This window comes from Larus michahellis, chromosome 1, assembly GCF_964199755.1.
Source record: "Larus michahellis chromosome 1, bLarMic1.1, whole genome shotgun sequence".
Taxonomy (NCBI): domain Eukaryota; kingdom Metazoa; phylum Chordata; class Aves; order Charadriiformes; family Laridae; genus Larus; species Larus michahellis.
The window spans coordinates 150,228,581-150,251,404 of record NC_133896.1 but is presented as its reverse complement, the minus strand read 5'-3'; the positions used below and the strand labels follow the sequence as shown (position 1 = coordinate 150,251,404).

General features: G+C 41.5%; 1 protein-coding gene across 2 annotated transcripts in view; it reads right to left on the bottom strand.

Moving 5' to 3' along the window:
• Nucleotides 1-22,824, bottom strand: part of ATP10A (ATPase phospholipid transporting 10A (putative)) — a 118,668-nt gene that overhangs the window by 62,663 nt on the left and 33,181 nt on the right. For both annotated transcript variants that reach the window (XM_074608316.1, XM_074608305.1), the window contains exon 2: nucleotides 10,114-10,318. In XM_074608316.1, coding sequence (XP_074464417.1) covers nucleotides 10,114-10,318 — 205 coding nt within the window. The remainder of the gene's footprint in view (nucleotides 1-10,113; nucleotides 10,319-22,824) is intronic.

Here is a 22,824-nt window from a genome sequence, read left to right as displayed (position 1 = left end):
CAGGTCCAGAGGAGGGCCACAAAAATGATCCGAGGGCTGGAACACCTCTCCTATGAAGAAAGGTTGAGAGAGTTGGGGTTCAGCCTGGAGAAGACAAGGCTCCAGGAAGACCTCATTGAGGCCTTTCAATATATAAAGGGGCCTTGTATGAAAGATGGAGAGACTTTTTACCAAGGCTTGCAGTGACAGGACAAGGGGCAACAGTTTTAAATTGAAAGGGAGCAGATATAGATTTATGGCAGGGGTATTGGATTAGATGGTCTTTAAAGCTTCCCTTCAAACCCAAGCTATTCTATGATTACACGATTCTTATGCAAATGTTCATTATTATAAGCATTCAATAAATATGAGATGTGGAAGTGCAACCAGTGAGAACAAATGTCAAGAACAAGACTGACAGGGAGAACACAAATTAATAAAATAGTTTGTGTAATTTTTCTTCCATGTTATTAACAGTTATCTACCTTAATCAAGGTAGAAACAGCTTCCTGTGGACCACCAGGAGATACTCCATTGCTTTTTTTTCTTAATAGCTGCCATGACGCACCTCCATGTAGTTAATAGCAGGACAAAGTCATTTTTATCCCTTCCTATTAGACTGCAGCAGCCCTTAAGTCAGATCCCTGTGATCTCAGCCATATAGGCCCCATTGCTATACAGGTATATGAGTATACTTAAACCACCCAGGATAGGGTTTTGAATCTGGCATTTGATTAAGTCAGGCCAAAAATATAATAAGCAAAAAAGCTTGGAAAAGTTAAGTAGAGGCTGTACAATGCTTATGACAATTTATACGCGATTTCTAACTATGTGGTACGTTAAATATCAAATTCTCTTTTTCTTAGTAGCCAAAAGGCTGTGTTCACTGTTTTGATGTAAACCAGTCCATTACTGTGTCATTAAGAAAACTGAATTACTGTATTAACACTGTTGTCTATAAATTTCCATACACTAATGATGTTTTTTATTCAAAACCAAATGGAAATATAAGCACTATAGTTCTGTGTGGAAAACAGCATCTTCTCCAGTCACGTACCTACAGGACAATCATAGCTTTCTCTCTCACGAGCACTTACACATATGTAAAGTGTCTGACCATAAAAGAGTCATAACAGAGCTTGAAAGTATGAACCTGAGTACTTCCCATGTAAGTAACATTTTAATGCAAATTTCTACTGGCCTCCATGCCCTTATCAGTACGAAAATGTGTAAGAGACTTGGAGGGTAGCAGGTGGAGAAAAGAGAAGTGGGGTGAGGGTTCACCTCCTGGATGCTGAGATAAATGCAGGAGTTCCTCATTCTGTTGCTCTGCCTTTTCCGGCAGAAAAACAGACTCCTTCTCCACCTCAGCGCTTCCAAAAGAAGTGAGACCATACCATCATAGGTGGGATTACACGTGGCTTAATTCTGTGAACTCGCTCTGGAAAAGAAGGCTTTCCCATCCTTTCCTAACCCCTGATACTGCCAACTGGGATAGTGGTATCAGAGACAAGTGTAGTGTGACATGTTTCCAGCTCAACAATCCCGGCTCTAAAATCAGGAGTTCTCAGTGTTACATTAGAAAATCTTGTTTCTGAGAACAAATATTATAGATATTTCCTGTTCCCAGCTGACAGGCCAATGTATGGCTAAGAAATAAACAGTTCCAGAAGAAACTTTTGTTCAGTAAAACTGAATTAGGCTAGGAGATCAGAAAAGTCACGACGAAAAATAATAAAATAAAAAAAAAATAGAAAATCTCTTCTTAACTTGCTTCAAATGTAAATGTTTACTTCTCTATAACAGGAAGCCGGTATAGCATTTTATTTTCTCTACAGACCTGAAATGCTTTCTTGTTTGCTAATGCTTTTTCAGAGAAACAACAGAATGGAGAGATGCTGGACTATCAATACAGAGAATGAAATGTCCCGCGTCTCTAGAGGTCAGACGCAGCACAAGCACTGGCATAATACATTTCCTTACATGGATTTACCACTGTTCCACCGGTGCTGGAAGGATTACCCAAGGGATGGGAGGTGCTTCACAGCCAAGACATTCAAACTTAGATTCATCAATTTAGCCCCTTTAACCTATATTTAAACACAAAAACAAAAAGCCAGTGCCAATGGTAAAAGTCAAGTACTCAGCACTCTTCGGAACTGGACTCTTCCTCTGCTCCCCCTGCTTAGATTAATATATCCAAAATTTTCTTTTACAGTTATTCAAATTATTTGTCCCTCTAATGAAGCTCTCTCGACAGTCAAACTTGCGGCCTAGACACCTGCACAATGGAAACTAGAAAGAGATGATAACCTTGCTCAAAGCTGACCAAAGAGGAAGTGAACCATCATTCTTGTGTTTTTTATTTCCCCATACCTCCCAGTCTGAGACTGCTGACTAAATGGTAAAACGGTAGAGTGAAAAATTGTTCTTAGCCTTCCTTTAGGACTTTTAGCTTGCACGAAGGTTTGCCACAGCAGTGACTTGGGTCCTGCTCTGCACCAGGCCATTCTGCACACAGCTGCTATACATTTTTTTCTCTGTTAGAGAGGCAGTAGTTGCTTCCTCTTTAACTAGACATGTCTGCTGTTCCCAAACAAGTCATCTCTGAACATGGTACTATCCAAAAAAAGATACAACAATATAGGTGTAAAGCTTTTCATAGTGATTCAACCCTCAGGAAAGAAATCTACAGAACGTTCAAGGCATGACCTCGGACAAAGGTCTTCATGGGGCGTGTGACATTCTCGCATTTTGCATTGACAAACACAAGTCTTCTTAGAAGACCTGCTTCTCTAAAACCTTCAGCTAAACTGTAAAGCTAAAAAAATAGTTTTTAATTTAATATTCTGGTAGTGCATAGGGAAAAACATTGTTTTCTTTTGCTTGTTTGGTTATTTTTAACTCTCTTTTCCCTCAGGGAAATCTAATTTTGGCAACATGTGTGGGATGGAGCACTAATCTGCTGTTTTAACATGTGTGTATCTGGAATTTTTGAGCCACTTTTCCGAGGCTTGTAAACCTTCTCAAAATACTGCAAAAAAGAAAGGCACAAGGGATAACCCCCACCAGATGCTAGAGAGACATTCACTGTTCTTGAGGCCTGATTCTACCCTGTTAAAGTATGTACAGTCTAAACAACACTGAGTATCATAGAATGGTTAAGAGTTGGAAGGGACCTGAAAGACATTTATTTCCAAGCCCCCTGCCATGGGCAGGGACACCTCCCACTAGACCACGTTACTCAGAGCCCCATCCAGCCTGGCTTTGAACACCTCCAGGGATGGGGCAGCCACAGCTTCTCTGGGCAACCTGTTCCAGTGTCTCACCACCCTCACAGGAAAGAACTTCTTCCTGATACCTAATCTAAATCTACACTCTTTCTGTTTAAATATCGCTACACTCCCTGGTCAAGAGTCCCTCCCCATCTTTCCTGTAGGCCCCCTTTAAGATACTGTAAGGCTGCTATAAGGTCTCCCCGGAGCCTTCTCTTCTCCAGGCTGAATAACCCCAAGTCTCTCAGCCTGTCTTCGTAGGAGAGGTGCTCCAGCCCTATGATCAACTTCGTGGCCCTCCTCTGGACTTGCTCCAACAGGTCCATGTCCTTCTTGTGCTGAGGGCTCCAGAGCTGGATGCAGTACTCCAGGTGGTGTCTCACCAGAGCAGGGTAGAGGGGCAGAATCACCTCGCTTGACCTGCTGGTGACGCTGCTTTTGATGCAGCCCAGGATGAGGTGGGCTTTCTGGGCTGCAAGCACACGTTGCTGGTTAGTTGACATCTACTTGATTATAATAGGGTACTATTCCCACTAATTTCAGGTAGGTGATAGCCTTGGGGTATTAGTGGGACAAGGCGCACAGGGGGAGTATAGTTATGCCCATTCTTGTGTTGCTTTAGAAGACTAAGACTCTTTGAGATAAGAAGCTTAAAGCAGCAGGTGAGTTGAAAACTAGTCTGCCTGGGAATTGTGCTGGTTTAACTTCAGCTATTCTCTCAAACTGGGCTAGTTTAACCAATGCAGATGGCTGCACAAGAAATCTTAGCTCAGTTTAGGCTAGACCAAAATTTGGAAATTGCTTTCTTTCCTTTTTTTTCCCCCATTTTTTTGAGGGAGAAAAACTAAATGCCAAAGGATCTGAGATACCAAGGCTGCCATGTGAGTTGTTCTCATGCAATTAGCATGAGCTGCCCTTCCCAAAGTACCTCATATACAGAGTAGCTTGCAGCCACCAACAGTCAGGCTTACAGTGCAGCCCTTCTAGAAAGCAGTCTTCTCTTCTCTTCTGGACCAGTTTCTGCACAGGTGTCACAGGGAAAGAAAGAGATGCTATAAATGGCTTAATGCTTGGAACAGGGAGCTGTGGAACTGTTCCTCTAGGTCCAACTGTACCCAGTATACTTCCAGCACTGTGCAAGAACAGTAGGACTGGAATGAAAGCTGGATCTGTCAATTCATCCCAGCTTCCAGGCTGGCACAGACGAGCAAACATGCCTGCAGTAAGCACAGGCTCCGAGTTTATACATATTCCAGAAGGGTTCACATACTGACTTGTGAGGAAATCAGACTGATGAGTTATTTTGGTGCTAGTCTGCATGCAAATGAACCCTCACAAACAACCAGACACCAAATTCAGATGTGCTTTTTAGACTAAGTAAATAAGCAGCCACAAAGTCATTTGCAAGGCTTATCTAAACCTGTTTAATCATGCTAGTACAAGCTTGTTTTGAACAAAGGCCTACTCTTAGGAGAAAATGCATCCCCTACCCCCACCAGCTCTCAGAGGGATACACGCACCTTCTCATAGGGGATGGTGGCTGCTAGATTTAGCTTAGCTTTCAGCTGAACTGAAGCTTTCCACATAAACATCCAGGACATGGCCAGTGGTTAATAAACCATAAGCTGCTCCAGAATCCACAGTGAGTCTTTGTGGATTTTGTTAAAAGGCATACTGAGTAAAAACAGTGGAGCAGGGAAATGTAAATGTTTTGCATGAGTCTAGATTCATACTATCAAAATATCCTAAATCAAGTTTATGAAACCTGAAAGGGAGTTTTGAGCTCTCACAGCCCAAGCTGTATCTGTGTATCCACTCTCTGAAGAGAGGCTGACACGACATCTCAGATGGATGGAAAACATTCCATAAGCAACTGCAGAGGGTGTGGTGGCACAGCAGCCTGCAGAGTAGCACAGAAAACACATTGATTCCTCCTGCCTACTGTGCCTCCTATTAGATCCAGCGCACCAGAAATGGCTGCTGTGACTCGGCAGCAGTGAGGGTGGGTTAGAAATTAGAAGGAAACTGGTGGAATATCAAGAAACACTCGTTTTTTCCAAGAGATGCTTACCGCTCACTGCTAACACTGTTAGATCACTCACAGTGGGATTTAGCACCGTGCTTTCTCCTTTCTAGCGCGCCATGCTGCACACATGGATCTGATCCGTGTTTCAGTGTGAAGACAGTCCACTGTCCTTCTGGCTTTAAAGACAGACCACGCAGAAGTACATTTCTGTCTATTTTAAACATTTCTAACACATCCTGTCACTGCAGTAGCTGGATAACAAGACCACAGTATTTAAAGTCTCGGAGGAAAAAATGTCAAGGCCTTTGAAAAATCTCCTGTTTCCTCTTTTCTTTTTTAACCTACTCACTGAGTGATTTTCTTTTTTCTTGACTGACTATTTTGAGTGTTCAACAGCAAGGTATACATTCAAATTGGTATCTTCAGACATAAAAGCCACAGAGGAATATATATCAGTGACTCTTCTCAAAGCCTGTGTATCGATAGGGTGTAGAATCATGTACAAAAAGTACACGTTTATGTCAGACAGATCACATTCGTTAACAAAAACACAAAGCCAACTAGCAGTATGTTCCCAGTCTACTATAAATTACTCAGTCAAATCAAAGCAGCACTAAAATAAGCAATATTTCTGGTCACTTGCACTATAAAGGAAAACAGTTTCTTGGAATTCACAAGTGGAGAGGTCCAATTCAAAGCCACAAATGCTGATCTTGGATCTTCTGAGCATATGTTTAGAGTAAAATAATGCCTGCAAAGCACTGGAGACAAGGATACAGAACAGCTTCTGTAATTGCTTATTGCTGCTTCAAGAGTCGGGCTAAAAAGAGATCAGAATGGTACTTTTCTGAATGAAAGTTTGGAAGGAGGAAACTGTAAGACCTTTTACTCTCCGAGACTATGGACCTGACACGCTGTTAATGCTGAAAGGAGACACACAAAGATCCTTCAGAGCATGCTGGCAGAATGGCTGCCTTTCCAGAGGACAGCTGTACCCAACGTAACAGCACTGAGATTGTAGGCTTCTGGAGAGGGCATCTGGAGAGAGTGCTGTGGTTGCAAGAGGACTGCCCAGCGCACACCCCAGTCCAGCAACTCCGAATTGGCAACCAGGCTCTCTACGGCAAGCAGCTCAGCACAGACCTGTGCGACTGTAAATTGCGTGGGTGGGCACAGGGCAGGGACAGAGTAAGGAAAGCATAAAAGTGGCTTAAAACAACTGTTCCTACCCTCACCCCCACTCCTTTCCCATGCCCAGCAGAGTGATGGGTATAGAAATAGCTCTCCTTCATCGACGTGCTTCACAGGCACGTGCTTGGAAGTTACCAGTTAATTCACGTAAGAAACACAGGCAGGCCAAACTTTGTAACACAGCTTCTTTTAAATGGTTGGGATACTGCTACAGAGACATTATTCAAAGGCAGCTATGTACAGCTGATATTTTAAGAAGCAGCTTCCAAAAGATCTGTGTTTCGTGTCCTATGATAAGGCACATGACCAGGCACGTCATTCTGTAAGGGCGGCAGGGGAAGAGTTTAGCAGTGTGGGAAAGAGAGGGTCAGGACTACATAATCTATTTGTTTGTTTTCCTGGTTGAACAACAGGGCTGCAGAATGACACAGAACCAAAAAGCTATAAACATAACTGAGAGTTGTTCTGCTGAGTGCGGTGGTAATATAAAAATGTGAAAGCATTCTTGTCCAATGCATGAACAGATTGGGATGCAGGCCCTACAAGAGATTTGGGAACCAGCTTCTCTGAGGTTGGCCAGCTTCCGGGAATCACACTTCTAGTGCTGAATTGCGACTCTGCTGCCAGGAAGCCGGGGATCTTGATGTAGAGTCTTGATGTAAGAGGATGGTCAGCATTTGGTGCAAGAAAATTTTGGTTTTCCAAAGTATTTTATGAGATCTAACAATAAGCTCTCTTCAGTTGTGGCAACTTAAGACATACCCAGATAGGAACTGAACCTCACTCCAAAAAACGGCATCATCTTGCTATTCCATGCTACTTGGCTGTGGGCCTACTACTCATCCAACATTTCCCTGGTAGCTCCCTCCATCCCACTGCTGAGTGTCTTTCAGCAGGGCAACACCTTCAAGAACCAGTAAGAGCCTATCCCTACTAGTATGGGGTGAGGAAGCTAATGCTGCTACATGAATTAACAGTGTGCTCAGACAGATTTTGGCCAGGACTTTAAGGAGGATGGCAAGTATTCTGCTGAATAACTTTTGGGATGCTGTTACAGAGAGGCTCTGTGATGCTGCAGCTGCTGAGGACTTGGTACTTGCAGGTGTGCACTTTGCCTACAACTTAGTTGATGCAGGAACCCAAGCTTGGGTATTTCTTGCTTTCTCAGCTATTTTAAGAGAGGGGAGGTAGTCACATGTGGTTTTCTTAAAAGCTCTTGTTCAATACTTGACTTCTTGGGGCCCAGGTCTGTTTTCATTGGAATAAATGAGCTTTCTGTCATTGACCCCAGTTTAACCCCTGACAATTTATTATGGACCTCACTGCTATTGTTGCTAGGCATCTTGTGATCTAAAATTTATTTTAAAAAAATATTTATCCACATATTTTGGAGCACAATTCTGAGATAGAAAAGTTCCATAATCATCTATGTAATAGAGAGAACTAAGATACAAAAGGAGGATGGGCTGGAAATGCAAAGTGGTTAGGTGTCTAGAAAGCTGACAGTAAGTACCTATATGATAACTGATTTCCTCAGTAAAGCAGGGTATGCTGAGCAAGCCATGCCACCTATACCCTGATACGCTGAGCTACTTGGCACATAAACCTAGCTTTGCTTCCCTAGGTAGGCACTGTTTCCTCAGCCTTCTTCCCTGACGGGGCCCAATTCAATCTCCGATAAACTTTTTAACCTGTTTGAGGAGGAAATGGCACTTCCATTCACTTTCACGCAACAGTCTAAAGGTTACAGGTCTTGACAAACCCTACAAAACCCAGGCTTGAAGGCTTTAGCTGCGTATTTTGGATCAGCAATTTATACCTCAGTGAGCATGCCAAACACAAGATTGCAGTTGTACTCCCTCCTGTTTTTCCTACTGTTTTAATGCATGCACGTGTTCGCTAGTTAAAGACAGAAGAGTCACTCCCCAGCTGATGGCTCAGGCACATATCTAGGTGTCACTGCTCCCAGGAGCAGGGGAGTCTGTAGGGTTGGCAGATCCCTGAGTCTGTAAGGTCAGCAGATACCCTTGAGAGGGGGGAAGCCCACCAGCTTCCGGGAATCACACTTCTAGTGCTGAATTGCGACTCTGCTGCCAGGAAGCCGGGGATCTTGATGTAGTGTAAGGGACTCCTCCGGGCAGCAAGGCTCTTGAAAGCCAGTCTTGTGATGATCTGTACTTGGACATACCAATTCCTTTCACTGTGTTTACCAACACCTCCTGCTGTGTGTCAGATGGTCTTGGATCACAGAAATCCAATCACCTGCTGTGGATGAGTGGAGGAACTGGTGCCTTCCCGAATCTTCCTTTGAGATAGAGCTGGGATGTACCCTTGGCTTATAACTGTACCCCAAACACAAAAGCATCCCTGTATTCAGTGGCCTATATGCAATCTACAGTTTTTGTCCTACATAACGTGGCTGAAGTCACGTAGGAAGTCTACACTGGCAGAGAACTGGGACACATCATCTGAGTACCTCCCTGAAGCTCTACCCACTGGGAGAAATTTCCTCAGAGGGGGAACAGGATGGGACATTTGAGAAGCAATTCAATTAGCTTCTTTGAAACAATCGGAGGTTTTGAAACATTTGGCCCGTAGCTGATTAAGCATCTTGCCATGGTGGTAGCTGCCGTGTCATGTCTCAATTCTATGTGGAAATCACTGATGATTAAACGTGTCTTTATCTCATGTTTTTACAAGCCATTCAGAGAAAGGATCTATCTACCATAAATAATTATTTGGAAGGCACATTGATTTTTATCCTCAGTTAGATTGCAACTTCATTAATGCTGATCTACCTCAGTACAGCTATAGGCTTCTGTAGTTACCTTTGATCACAGGGGTAAGAGCAGCAGCTCCCATTATTTGCAAAATCTCTCAAATAAGAAGAGATACTAGGAAAAAAGATGTAGCTGAGTTCTAGAAAATAATTTATTTTTTTCCTGACAAAATACAGGAAACCGGGGTTCGCTGGCAAGTGGGATGGGAGAGGAGGGCATATAAATAAATACTATTTCAATAAGATTATTAAAGAAAGTAGAACTTCAGGTAATTTCCTCTAATTCTGCTGACAGTAACTGATCTAGATTTTGTTTTGTTTCAAAATAGTGCTGTTGGGGAGAGATAAGCGCAGAGAGAGAGCAGTAAAACACGTTTTCAGCACAGACACCTCCCAAATGCATGCATGCTGTCCCTTTAAATCTTACTAGCTTTAATACTCCAAGTGCTGGAGGGATATTCTGCAACATGGAGTTTCAGGCAAAATTCCTAATTGAAACTGATCTGGTTTGCAGGCAGGAAAAGTAGTTGTTTATATTTAAATATCTTCTCACTGGGCAGTTAAAATGTGTTTTCAAAAATCAAGCTACAATAGAAGCCATTAAAAACCCCCAACATGTTCCAACCGCACACAATTGCCCCAAATAATTCCTATTCAAATTCAGGGAAAAATTATGGTAAAACTTCTGATACTATGATGAAGTCAGCTATTGGCAAGTGCTAGCATTTTAATGACAACCATAACAGTAATTCATTAGTAGTACTAGAAGAAACACATTTCGCTGTTGTGAAGTGGATCGGTGAACAGCTTACTTACCTGAAACAAATTCTTATCTTAAATGAGAATTAGGAATGGTGACTTACCAGCTCTAAGAACCTCCTCACCACCTGTCTTTGTTTTAAGTTAGTTTCACCATCCAGGTTAGCTGTTTCTATATGGCACAGCCCATCGGGATCACTTGAGGAGAGCAGCAGTATGTCAGCAGGTATAATTTCATTACAGCGAAGCTGCACGAAGTCTCCGACTTTCACTTCTTTCCAGTATCTGCTTATATATTTCTTCTCATTTCTGGAAAAAAAAGACATTTACGGGACATATATAAAAAAAAATGCACAGACCAGGGTGCTTTCAATAAGATCTGGTTTGACTTGTAACAGGAGTAAAGTGCCTTTGGAAGGTCCTCAGGTGCTCCGCTGGGAAAAGGCGATGCAGATGCCAGGAGGCCACTTCCCACCGACTCAGAGCCAGCTCTGAGTTCCCAAGATGATCTTTTAAGGCTCAGAGGACCACATGTGGACATTAGACCTGGCAAAGCAGGGTAAGGAGGAGCTTAGCACACTCTCCCTCCCTCCGTGCTCCAAGCCATCCATCTAACCCCATGAAGGGCAGGGGACTGCTGTCCATGCCAGGTGAAAAGGTGTCATTTTCAGGGCAAGGGGGGAACTGAGAACAGGCTTGGGCACAGGGCACCTGCTTCGCAGGGCTACTGAACGTCCTCCATCACGCAGCACCTTCTGATGCACCCTCTGATCGCTTCCCCTTGTTCCCTCCTTCCAAGAGGGACAACCTTTGTATAGTGCTGCACCTGATATTTTGATGAAGGAGCCAAAAATCCCTAACTGAAAGGAACTTCCACTATTCATCATTAAACCTAGAATTACAAGGACACGTCATGTAGAAAAACGCAGTCCCAACTGCTCTACTGGGAAAGGGCACTGCCATTTCTTTTAAATATTTCTGCAGTATTTCCATTCTAGCCATAGCACCACCAGATACATAGCTAATTTCTGCTTAGTTACACTGAACCTTTTATTTTGGTGTATAATTTCTTTGTCAACTCAAAGACTTACTCACCTGAAACACTCCAATGTGTATGTTGTTCACTTAGGCACAGCCACTAAACCTCTCTAGATTTAAAAATCATGCTAGTTTGCTCTTCTTTTATTTTTTAACTTTTTCTTGAGAGCAAGAGGAGGGAGGAAGAGGTGATTGCTTAATTAATTCTATGTAAAATTCAAGGTTTTAGTTTCATGACACCCACAGACTCATGTGCTTTCTTGGCATTTGTGTAAATTGCATTCTTCTGTTGCATCTTTGAAAGAAACTAATTTCAAAACAGCCCCAATATTAGCTTGGTGAAATACCTCCTGAAAACGGGAAGCTGCTATTCTGACACTTTTCTGAGCTGTCAGAGGGCCTTTTGCTGTGCGAGCACCGAGATGGCTGTCAGTGCTGCACTGTCACTGTCACCAGAGAGAGTCTCCTGTGACAGCACTTGAACTGGCAGAATGGGATTCTGATGGGGGTGGGGAGAGGTGGTGGCTATTTTGTGTTCTTCAAAGTTTATTATTTTAAAATACATCGCTTTCTGTAGTAACGACAATAGATTTGTAACCAAGTGGAAACACGCAAGTTCTGCCAACGTTGTTACTTTGGAGTTACTGATAGTAATGCCATGCCTAATTCATCCTTGTCGTGCCTTCACTGCTGTTATAGGGATTAGTAACTTAATTGGCTTTTATTCATGTATTTAGCCTAAATCCCAAACAATAATGTGTCAGGTAGCACAACAAGGATGTTCTCAGATCAGGTTTTACCTCCCAGAATTTCTTCATTGTCCTTTCCTAACATTCAGTTTATAAAGGGAGGAATGAAAATTACAGCTGTGAGTTCTATTTTGATAAAGCCTGAAAAGGATAAATAAGAGCCAAGTATAAAACACGATAGTCTAACAAGGGCAGGTAATACACATACTAGGTGCTGAAATTACACATTCCCTTCACACTCAGGCTGAAACTAACATTTAACTTTTTCCGCTAATGAGTATGAATTGCTTTGAAACCTAAGCGTGCTGTAACATAGTACAAATCACCACAGCGCAGACCTGAAGGCTTTGTTAGCCATGAAATCTGTAACTTCAAATCCCTTCACATGTGGCCGTTGTTCTTCATCCTTTTTAATTTATCGGTGACATCGGGTGATGTTCAAATGCATGTATAATGAGTAGCAGTACAGAAGTATGATCAGGATAAAAATAGCAAGTAGTCCCATACTATGCTATAAGCACTACAATTTTTTATTTAACTTCTATTGTTTGAGAAGCATTGCTATTTTAGCATTTCCTCATCTCTCACATGCTTAGCAACTGCCACAACTATATACACTGTGGCAGGAAGGGTGGGTATCGAGCAACACAAGGCCAAATGCCTCTGCTGGGATAAATGAAGCTGTTCAGACTGGCGAAGAGAAGGCTGTGGGGAGACCTTATTGCAGTCTTTCGATATACAAAGGGGGCTTATTAGAAAAACAGAGAGAGACTTTTTACCGGGGCTTGTAGTGACAGGACAAGGGGGTAATGGTTTTAAACTGAAAGAGGGTAGGTTTAGATGAGACATAATGAAGAACATTTTTCAGGGTGAGGGTTGCGCGACACTGGAACAGGTTGCCCAGAGAAGTTGTGGATGCCCCACCATTGGAAGTATTCGGACCAAAGTCAGGTCGGGTAGGGCTTTCAGCAACCTGATATAGTGAGGGATGTCCCTGCCCATGGCAGGGGTGTTGGACTAGGTGATCTTTAAAGGTCCCTTCCAGCCCAAAGCATTCTGTGGTTCTGCGAATCTATGAATGCAAGAGCTCCTGCACATGCACCAGGGCCCCGGGGCAGAGCCTCCTTCATCAGACACACAGGAACAATTTGGCCCAGTACTCCACTTGATCCGCTCTCGGCTAACAAGGGCCAGTAGTGGATGGAAAATTACTATCTGCATGGAAAATTACTTCCTAATCCTCTTCAGCCAGGGTTGGTCTATGTCCTCAAGCACAGCTCTGAACTCAGACTTGTCTCATTGCTGCCAGTGAGTGGCCACTGCAAGTATTCTCTGCACAGTATAGCACAATACTCTTTTCAGATGGTGTGATTCAGATACCAGATGCAGTATAAATACATCAGTCCTTTAGGAGCATTCCTTTATCACGCTCAGCCTGCTCTTCTGAACAGACAGGTTACCTCACCTCAAGAGAACTGTGATACCTCTAGCCAAGTGACCCTGTTGATACAGCTACAATTTTGTCATTGACTGCTTCAGAGACAGGACTTTGTCATCCGAGTTTTGTATCGCCTACGAAATGTTTATTCTTGCTGTTATATTGTGCCTGTAAATTGCAGAAGTTATATGACATAGAGAGCTAGGAATGCCACACTTATAAGAGAAAGCTCTCCTTTGTGTTTGTAAGGTGTAGCATACCAAAATACTTGGTTCAAATTTTATTTGAAGTGCAGGGATTTGAGCAGTTTTGCCTCAGTGTGTCCTCAGACATTACTTCCCAGTCCCTCCTCAGAAGGGACCCCTCCCACGTCTCTAATGGTGTATATTACATTGGCCTGCTGTGATAGAAAACCTGAATTAAACGCAGTATATCCATGTGTGGGTATATGTGCATCATTACGTGCTTGGTGTTGTTTTCAAATGGTTCAGTACACTTTTCAACTTCAGAGCAAACACAACATTTAAGCAGATGCTTCAGCTGAGCTCCTCACAGTAATGGCCAGGTTTGGGGAAACCAACAGTTCAACACACAGGACTGGAATGAATACCGGATCCCAGGGACCACCTCTTTGCACCTGCAAGGCATTTACGTATTGGAGACCACCCTATGTCCTCTTAGAGAATATCAACAAAATGCAGCAACGTGGGTACTCTTTACTCATCCAACAGTCAGGATGATTTTTCCTGGCAGAGTCTCCTGTCTCCATTTACCTGGTAGGTGCTTTTGAAAGGCCTTCCTGTCTCTGGTCTTTAATATCCTAAAGTCATCCGCAGATTTTGCTGTCTTTCCTTTTATAATTGCTCAGCTGATATATTAATGTTTCAAACACAGATGCTTTGGTCTATTTCTCTGGGATCCTGCCATTTATTCACGCTTTGTCCTGACTCTATCGCTACTGTGTGGTCAATGACAGTGCTCTGCAGCCTCAGCGCAGGGCTTCAGGCACTGTTCGCAAGGGACTCTTCAACAAAAGCTTTTGGCAAATTTAAGTAAACATCATATGACCTCCTGGAATATTTTGTTGAAGGGCTCAAAGAATTCTGGCAGGAAGACAGGACTGGAGGCAGCATCTCAATTAGTGGGACCAGCCCCCTTCCCACAGTCTCAGGAAACCCTGACATGGATATTTAAGCTAGAAGCTGACTCCCTATGACTCTAGTTCTACCTGCCCTCACTTATCACAAGTCTGAAGATACGTTTTAGTACCTAAGGTTGATGTTACAAGAAGCCAAAGCTGCAAACTGTGATGAACCACAGGAAGAGGTCAGAGATATTAATTCTGTTCTTTCAAACTTGAAGAGTTAGATAAAAGTCTTCCAAATCAATACGCCGTCATGAACTACTGCTATTCTGCAAAAAGAATAGATGCTGTTGGTACTCTCCAGTTAAATCACCATGATGAACTATTAATTTCAGACAGCTATGCCCAGCTACTGTAACGTGTTGTGACAGGCTCACGTATTAAAAATGTCCAGCCTCCTGCACACAACCTTACCTTTATCACCGCATTTGCATGCAAAGAGCATATATATCAGCTGTGGTTTAAACCCATAGTCACGCAAATTTTCATGCTCCTCTGCCACAATCAGAAGCAGAACTTGCCAGTGCTTTCACTTTTCAAAGCGTATCTTTACAGGTAGACATTGACTGAAATCTAAAGGTGGATGGCTAAAAAGTTGCCCGGCACAGCTGCGTTGACATTAACACTGTTAGCCAAGGGCAAGTGTGGCCCTAGCAGCAGTCAAACTCCTCTAGAGGTTGATGTTCCTCCTCTGCAACAATGAAGTGCGATTATCCCAGCATATCTCCTTTTGAACGTACAAGGGAAAGTCTGCAACATCCTTTCAAGTGCATGAACGTAGAGAAAATTACTTTAATTGCTACTGAAAATTTGTATTAGTCTACCTACCACATATATTTGGCCTATGCTCTGTTTTGAAGCAGGACAGCCTGCAGGTTTGTGCCAAATTTGAGATTGGCTTTGGTTAACAGCAAAAACTAAACTAAACAAAAAATATAATTTTTTTCCTTAAATTTCAATATTAAATTGAAACTCAGAAATTACATTTTCTTTTCCCATTAATCATGCTTTTCCCTCTTCTCCTTTGCAGTATGAGCTGATAAAGATCATGCCCATAATTTTGCTTTTCTGGCCATGCAGACATCAGTTTTTATCTACAAAAGATTTCAAACTGTCTCTATTAAAGCATTACATAAATCTTTCCTTCTTACGGATAGCTTTTAACTGTTTTGGTATAGTGAAGAATTATTCAAAATGACCGTACTTAAAGGGAGATAACAGAATTACATATACATGAAATTTAAGAGGAATCTTCCCTCTTCTCTTTATTTTTTTGTTGGGGTTCTTTTTGTTTTTGTTTTAAGTCTGGGGAAAATACCACAAGCAGTACTTGGTAGGAAATGTGAAGGCCATGAAGCTGTAATCTGTTCCACTTGTGCAAGGCCTGCGTACTAGAAATTTTGTATGTTAAATTGAGAAGATGGGACTACTAGGCAATCATTTCTTGCTTCCTGTACTTCTCCACTGACAAAAATTACAGTTCATGAGTGGGAATGGCAGATGGAGATTTGCTCCACCAATTCCAGTAAGTGGTTGGGGCACCTGTGCTTCTGTGTAACGCTGCCCTAACTTAGTCCCAACATAGGCTCCCATATTCATCTCAGCAGGGCTTGTAAAAGATGTTTAGCAAAAGATGAATGTTCTCTTGTACCTTTTGGGAAGCTCAGTCTGGTTTACATGGCATACCCTACACAGTTGCAGCTGCAATCCAGAGGTTTTTAAGCCTCTCAAAATATCCAAATGAAGTGTTGTTTCCCAGTCCAAGCCCATCCGTAGACCTGCTTTTGAAGTAACAATCGTCTTCACTTCAAAAGAAATCAGACTCTGTTGCCTTCCCTGCCAGCTGAGGTTGGTCATTGAACCAGTAGGCTTTAAAAGAAACACAGCAAGAAATTAAATCTGTGGAAGAGGAAAAGCCCTTCAACAAAAGACAGGTCAAAGAGGTTGTTGTGTAAGTACAAGGCATACTTTAGAGCTGCTCTTGAGAGCTCTCAAGTTCTTTAAAGCCAGGTCCTTCCTTTCCATCTCAGGAGGCAGAAACAGAGTGGGGTAGTGCAAAAGAATGTATCAGGTACATCTCTGTTCCCAGTGACTTAAAACATGTTCATATCAGTTGGCTACAAGTGCCGTGACAAGTCTCCTGGTTAGGACCAAGCTAACTAAAAAAAACTTGAGGCTAACTGGCAGGGCACAAGCAGAGCCGCAACTCCTGAAGGAGCACCTCAAACTGTATCGCAAACACAGAAGCCTCACTGCAGCCCAAACTAGCTTTAGGGAGGCTTCAGCATCCAGCTGTTTCTCAACAGGTCCTTCATGCTTAAACAGTTTTCCCAAATTGTTCTTTCCCTCGCCTGGGCTGGAGACCTTGCCTTCAATCCACCTCTCCTCCTGACACTCCTGCAGATGTGGAGAGGGTTCACACTAACTGAGCCCATAGTGCTCTACTAACACTTTGGTGGCAAGCAGAGATTTTGCATAGCTCATCACAGGCTACAAAAGCAGAGCTGGTGGACAGCACTGGAATACGTGCACAAAACTACTGTGTTACACCCAGTACTAATAACGATTTGAAAACTACAGGTGTAGCAGATCTCGGAGTTTAAAAACAAGAGCTCTCTATGAGACCAAGGCACATATTACACAAAGTCTGAACACGCTCAGTATCTACGGAAACGAGTTGAGAACCATTTGGGTACAATTACAATGTTGTGGCAGAATGAAGGAAAAACATGTAGCATAAGTTAATGCCAAAGCAGGTTACATAATTCCCAGAATATGTCTCCATTCCACCACAAACGATAACATCTGTTTCCATGAAAATAAATAATTAAGAGGCTCTGAATCTGATATTAATCAGACAAAACAGATCAACAGAGTGTGTTTTCGAGAAATGTTTAAGAGAACAAAGTCTCTCCATGACCGAAGTTTCTAAATAGACCCCTTCATCTTCACATTATTTTAATGGCACTTGAAAGTCTTATTGTTTTCATGGACTTCAAATATTCTTTTTTTTTTTTTATTAGCAAGTGCAGATGTACATTACAGTTGCTAGAAGCAAATACGTATGCAACGATAAGGCATAAAGGTGCCTTTATTAAATTCACACTTTCTGAAAACTGCTAATTTTTCTGTTACAAGTCAAACTTGCTATGAAAAAAAAAAATGTACCCAGGAAACCTCAGTGATTCAGGTTTATAATGTGGAGGTAATAATTTAAATTCTCTTGGCAGTGTTATCTCCATTATACCTCATGTTGAAAGAAACCTCACTATTGTTCACTATAATGAAACATTTACTACCCGGAATAAATGATTTTTCAGCCAAGAAACTTGTTGTTGCGATAACAACATGAAACATGAAAGCAGAACATGTAATGAAACTTTACACAAACTGAAAAAAGAAAAAGCTGTTTTCCACAACTTCATTTTAAAACTCTAAGACTGTTTCAGAGAGACATATAGTATTAATTTTAAGCAGTATGTCTCTTGACGCTCCTATGTTTACTGCCAAAAATGCTAATAAACTCCTGTCACTCTTCCAGTAAACAGATATATTGGGAGAGAAGACTATCAATTGCTTATAATTAGCAGGATGGATGGGTAATGGTTAGTATTGAGGCTTCCTAAGCAGATATCACACAAAGGGTGGGAGAAGTGGGAGAACGGCCTGGATGTAACTTGCATCCAGTCCTATAGATGTTAAAGTCCATGAGTCAGACACCTCCATACTAAAGCCACAAAGGTTTTGATAGTTTGATATGTGAGAACTTCTCTTCTGAACAAAGCAATGCAACAGGCGCTTGTCTTCAGATGTCTCCTTTCTGAGCATCACCAAACGCAACCTGTGCACTTGACAACATTACTTGATGGTACCTAGAGCAAAAATCCACAGATGCAAAGGAGACAGCTACCTCAGTAGTGGCCCCAACAGCCAGGTAAGGTTTTCATCCTGAATTTCAAGGCCATAACAGATATTTAGATTGAACTTTACTGTGGTGTCCCAAGCCACTGCAAAAAGATTCACCTGAGCTTGGTGCTGTGCAAACATAGAAAGAGAAACAATCCCCTGTCTGAAGGGAACCCACCCAGATTACAGATACCCAACGACACAAATCTCCTGTATCTGTGCCTGCTTCCCAGACAAGTAAAGTAAAAGAGGAACTCTTCCAGGGCAGATGTTGGCTGCCAAATTTTGATAAGACATAAGCTCTGTGTACAACACAGAGTCCTTGGGTCCTTGTCTCTGAATCAAGGGACCCTTCCAGGTTCCTTGTCCTCTAAACCAATACTTAATGACATGAGGACACTTAGGAAAATGGAGTGCCTAAAATTCAGGTGCAAGCTAGAAGCATAAATCCAGTGGACTAAATCCTCCACCCGGTGCTCTCCCAATGCATTTAAGCCAGTGCAATCAGGCGACCATTCCAAGGGAGCTCTTCATATCTTAATGGTACATCTTAAAAGGTAAATTTAGCATGACCCTGCAAAGTTAATGAGGGAAATCCCATTCTTGAACAGTTTCAGACACTTTAATGGAAGTTTTTTTCCTCTCATTCCTCTGGTTCTACACACCTGCCTGATTAGATCTCAGGTCTACCTGACCTAGGCTGTAAAAATGTATTAATATATATAGCAATGTAAAGAACTGCTAAAGAAAGTCCTAAATACAACAGTTTTTATTTTAAAAATCATTCCAGTTCTTTTAGCTAAACATGTAACAGTTGAAAGAATTTTTATCAGGAAAAGTTTTTCCTGCTATTTACATGCACAGCCCTGATGGAGGTGTTCACTGATACTCAGTTTGGGAAACTATTTTTCTCCATATAACTGTGCCACACAAACACATCTCCTTTAAAGCTCTAAAGCTCACAAGTTATCTAATCACTGCACAAAAGCACTCTAAAAGTTAACATAGTTCAGCTACTTTATGTTAACAAGTCAATTAATGAAAAGAACGTTAATAATTCACCACTTTCACATTTAACAGGCAAAATCAAGATCTCAGACTGAAGTATAAGTGTTTGATCTTCTCCAGTTCCTCTCGAAAATTATAAAGTTTTACATTTTCCTTCCATTTCTTTTCTTGTCTGGGTAACATCCATCCATGACATCCATCTCATCTGGATGTTCTCATCTGTTCTCAGCTGGACAATATAAAGTTCAGGCTGACGACAGGAAAAACATTTACCTATCTGAATACTCAGATCTCAGATCTCTGAATAATCTGATCTCAGCGGATCCCAGGGTACAATGCTCACATTCCGAACAACCGAGATGATGCTTTGCATGTTGTTGTCTCTAAATTTCTCCTGGCTGCAATTTCAGAAATTAGCTTTAGCTCATACACCGGACTTTACTACTTCCAGTGCCACACAAAACTGAACTGGTAATGATCAAAAAAAAAATAAATTAGAAAAACCCTTTTGGCTGTAATATTAGTGGAGGAGTCTTCTACAATAAACCAAAGTTGGATGCTACTGTATATTTGCAGAACATGTTAACAGTTCTTTCTACTCTGAAACTGAGGTGCAAGATAGTATAATATGTGGGTTACTGATTTGCAAGGATATTGGAAGTATGTTTGATTGTACTCATTTGTCAATTCTCATGAACTTTATTTAAATCTAGAGTTACTAAGTAAATACTTTCCCCTCTCTGTCAGAGAAGACGCATTCAATGGAGATTGTATAAACAGGGAAACCTCAAACTCAGGCACACCTCTGTTGACACTGAGAGGTACAGAGGGAGATTTAAGGTGCTATCCTGCATAAAACTGTGGTTTGTCTCCACCTCTATTCAGTCAGATGCCTGCAGCAAACACCTCCAGGCAGGTACAGCAAAGTGGGCAGTTTTACCTGGCAGTCGTGGATGCCTGCTGGCTAGCAGGCAAAGCAAACTGGACACATCTGTGCGCTTTTGTGATGGTGATGGAAGAAAAGTTTGGCAGGATTTGTACGCAAACATTGACCTTACCTTGAATTTGCCAACTTGCGAATAAAAGCGGCCCCAGAATATTCAAAAGTCGGCCAAAGGGTGTATCACAGTAGCATCTGGCAAACTTTTGTTGAACTTTTGTTGATCAAACTTTTGTTTTTGTATGCTGCTTTTAGAGCCCTGTCACTGGTATAACTGGCTGCCCTATGCCCCAGTACAAATTCCCAGCGGGGTGAGATAATGCTTCACTTGTGAGCCACTGCTTATGCCCCATCACACTTATGTCTTCCTAACTGGCTGTGGCTCAGCAGAAAGGAGGTTAGCAATTTTGGGGTAACTGGGTTCCCAGAAGTTTCTTCCTAACCTGGAGGAACAGAAGGGTCAGCTAAGAACCTGAAATATGAACATTAAGATCTTTTTATTTAAAGCCTTTTTTTTTTAGTATTTACCTTTTATCTTATCTTTGTTGCTATTTCTCCATGCAGTTTTTTAAACACAAGAGCTATGCTCAGAAGAGACATCTCTATCACAGTAACTGAACCAAACACTGAAGAGCTGGAGGTTGCTGCAGTGCTCTCACCAGCGCTTGTACTGGTAGCCAGAGTGGAAGAACTGCCTGACATTTTTAATTTAGATCTACAAAGTCACTCTGTGAGAAGCAATATCAGTATAAACCCCTGGGGAGCCCCTAATGTGAAGCATAAACATCTATCTCCAGCATCAGCACATCCCCAAGAGTAAAGGAGCAGTAAAAGGCATTACAACTCAGAAGAATCCTAATTCTTCCATGGAGCTGGCAGGAGAATAGGCCTTAACTTGTACTTCAGGCTGATCTGAAAAGCACAGCTGACGTTTTAAACATAGTGACTTATCTTAGGCTATACGTAGCCAATTTCGCTATATTTAGCTGCTCTCAGGTTATGTAGCCTGTCTTTACGTTTCTGGATCACTGCTTGCCCCAACAAGACAAGAATACTAATGCAAGGAAAAGCAAACAGCCTCAGGCTGTATCTTAGTTCTAAGAGATGTTTAAATTACTGTATTGTTCTCAAAACGAAACAATCTGAAAATCTCTAAAAATCTGGTATAAAATAACAACAAGGCCACATCTAAACTGGGACCTGGGAACACTTCCCAATATTCATGACCGAGTACACACCCTGGGTTAGATCCTACATTAGATTGAAACGAGGGTGTGCATAAGCCTCATTTTGCCGTGCTCTATGTCCTAATGCGGTCTGAATTCAGCCTTATATAAGGCTGTCTTACAGAAATTCGTAGAATATAAAAATGTCCCTCACTTCCTTCACAGAAGAATTAGAAGACCAAACTCCCTGCAAATCATATGCAGTGATATGAATCTTTGAAGGTTTGAGTCAAAACAAGTACGTCTGCAGATGCAAATTTTATATTCAAAATTCTTGGTGAAAGTAAATAATAGAGATCCATATTGAAGAAGCGAGAACCACAAAATGCAAAGTTCTACTATTTAAAGGAAATGTAGGATGCCTTTAGCAACATTTGAGTAGTTCAGATTCAACAACTTGACTACTGTTGGTACCTACACATAAAAAATTCAGGGTAAGAATTCATTTAATGTTTTTGATGTCAATTTGACTATACTGAGAGCCCCTGTTTTCACACTATCTGTTGCTTCCCCCGAATTAAAGATGTTGGTCTTCATCTTATTAATATTCCATCCTTACTGGTGCCAGTCAGTGAATGTAGTTGAGTATGAAATACTAAACTGGAATAATACTTTTTTTTTCACAGAGGTAAAGGCACTCCTTTCCTGTCCCACTGATTTACAATCAAAATGGCTATGAATTATAGTCATCCCAACGGAATTGTGAGAGACAGTCAGCTAACACAGACAGTACATCTCAAATGGTTAACATCATAGTTATTCAAAGGCCTTGTATTTAAAGAGCTCTTCAGGGAAGCAAGTCATCTTTGCCACTTGTCCGCAACTACTGAACTATCATCAATAAAAAGGGCAATTTATAAAGAATGACACACCATCAATATACATTTTGATAGCCTATTTCCATCAGTTAACTAGTCAATACATTTTCACAACAAAGTATATCTTTTCATAATAATTTCTATAATAACTCTCCACACTTCAAAAAAATCATTGAGGCGGTTATAACCTGACTATTTTCAACAGCTTGTTGGTTGTCAGATGTGTACATATTTGTCCATATTTAAACAAAAACATGCACACTTACAAATATAAATACTTCTTCACTATTGCCCTGTTATAAAGAAATAGTGTCATTTGTGAACACTGTTTCATGGAAGCTCTTTTTTAATTCCTTTTTGAAGAAATGAAATTCTAAGCGGGCCAATTAAAGGATAGGATATAGTGCTTTGATTCTTTTTACATGAAAGGGTTACCTCATCAAGCACAATCTTTCTTGGTAATTACTAAATAAATTATTTGCAAATATTATTCTCACAAATAGAAAAAAAAATGTTCGTGCATGATTTTCACTTACTGTTCACTGAAC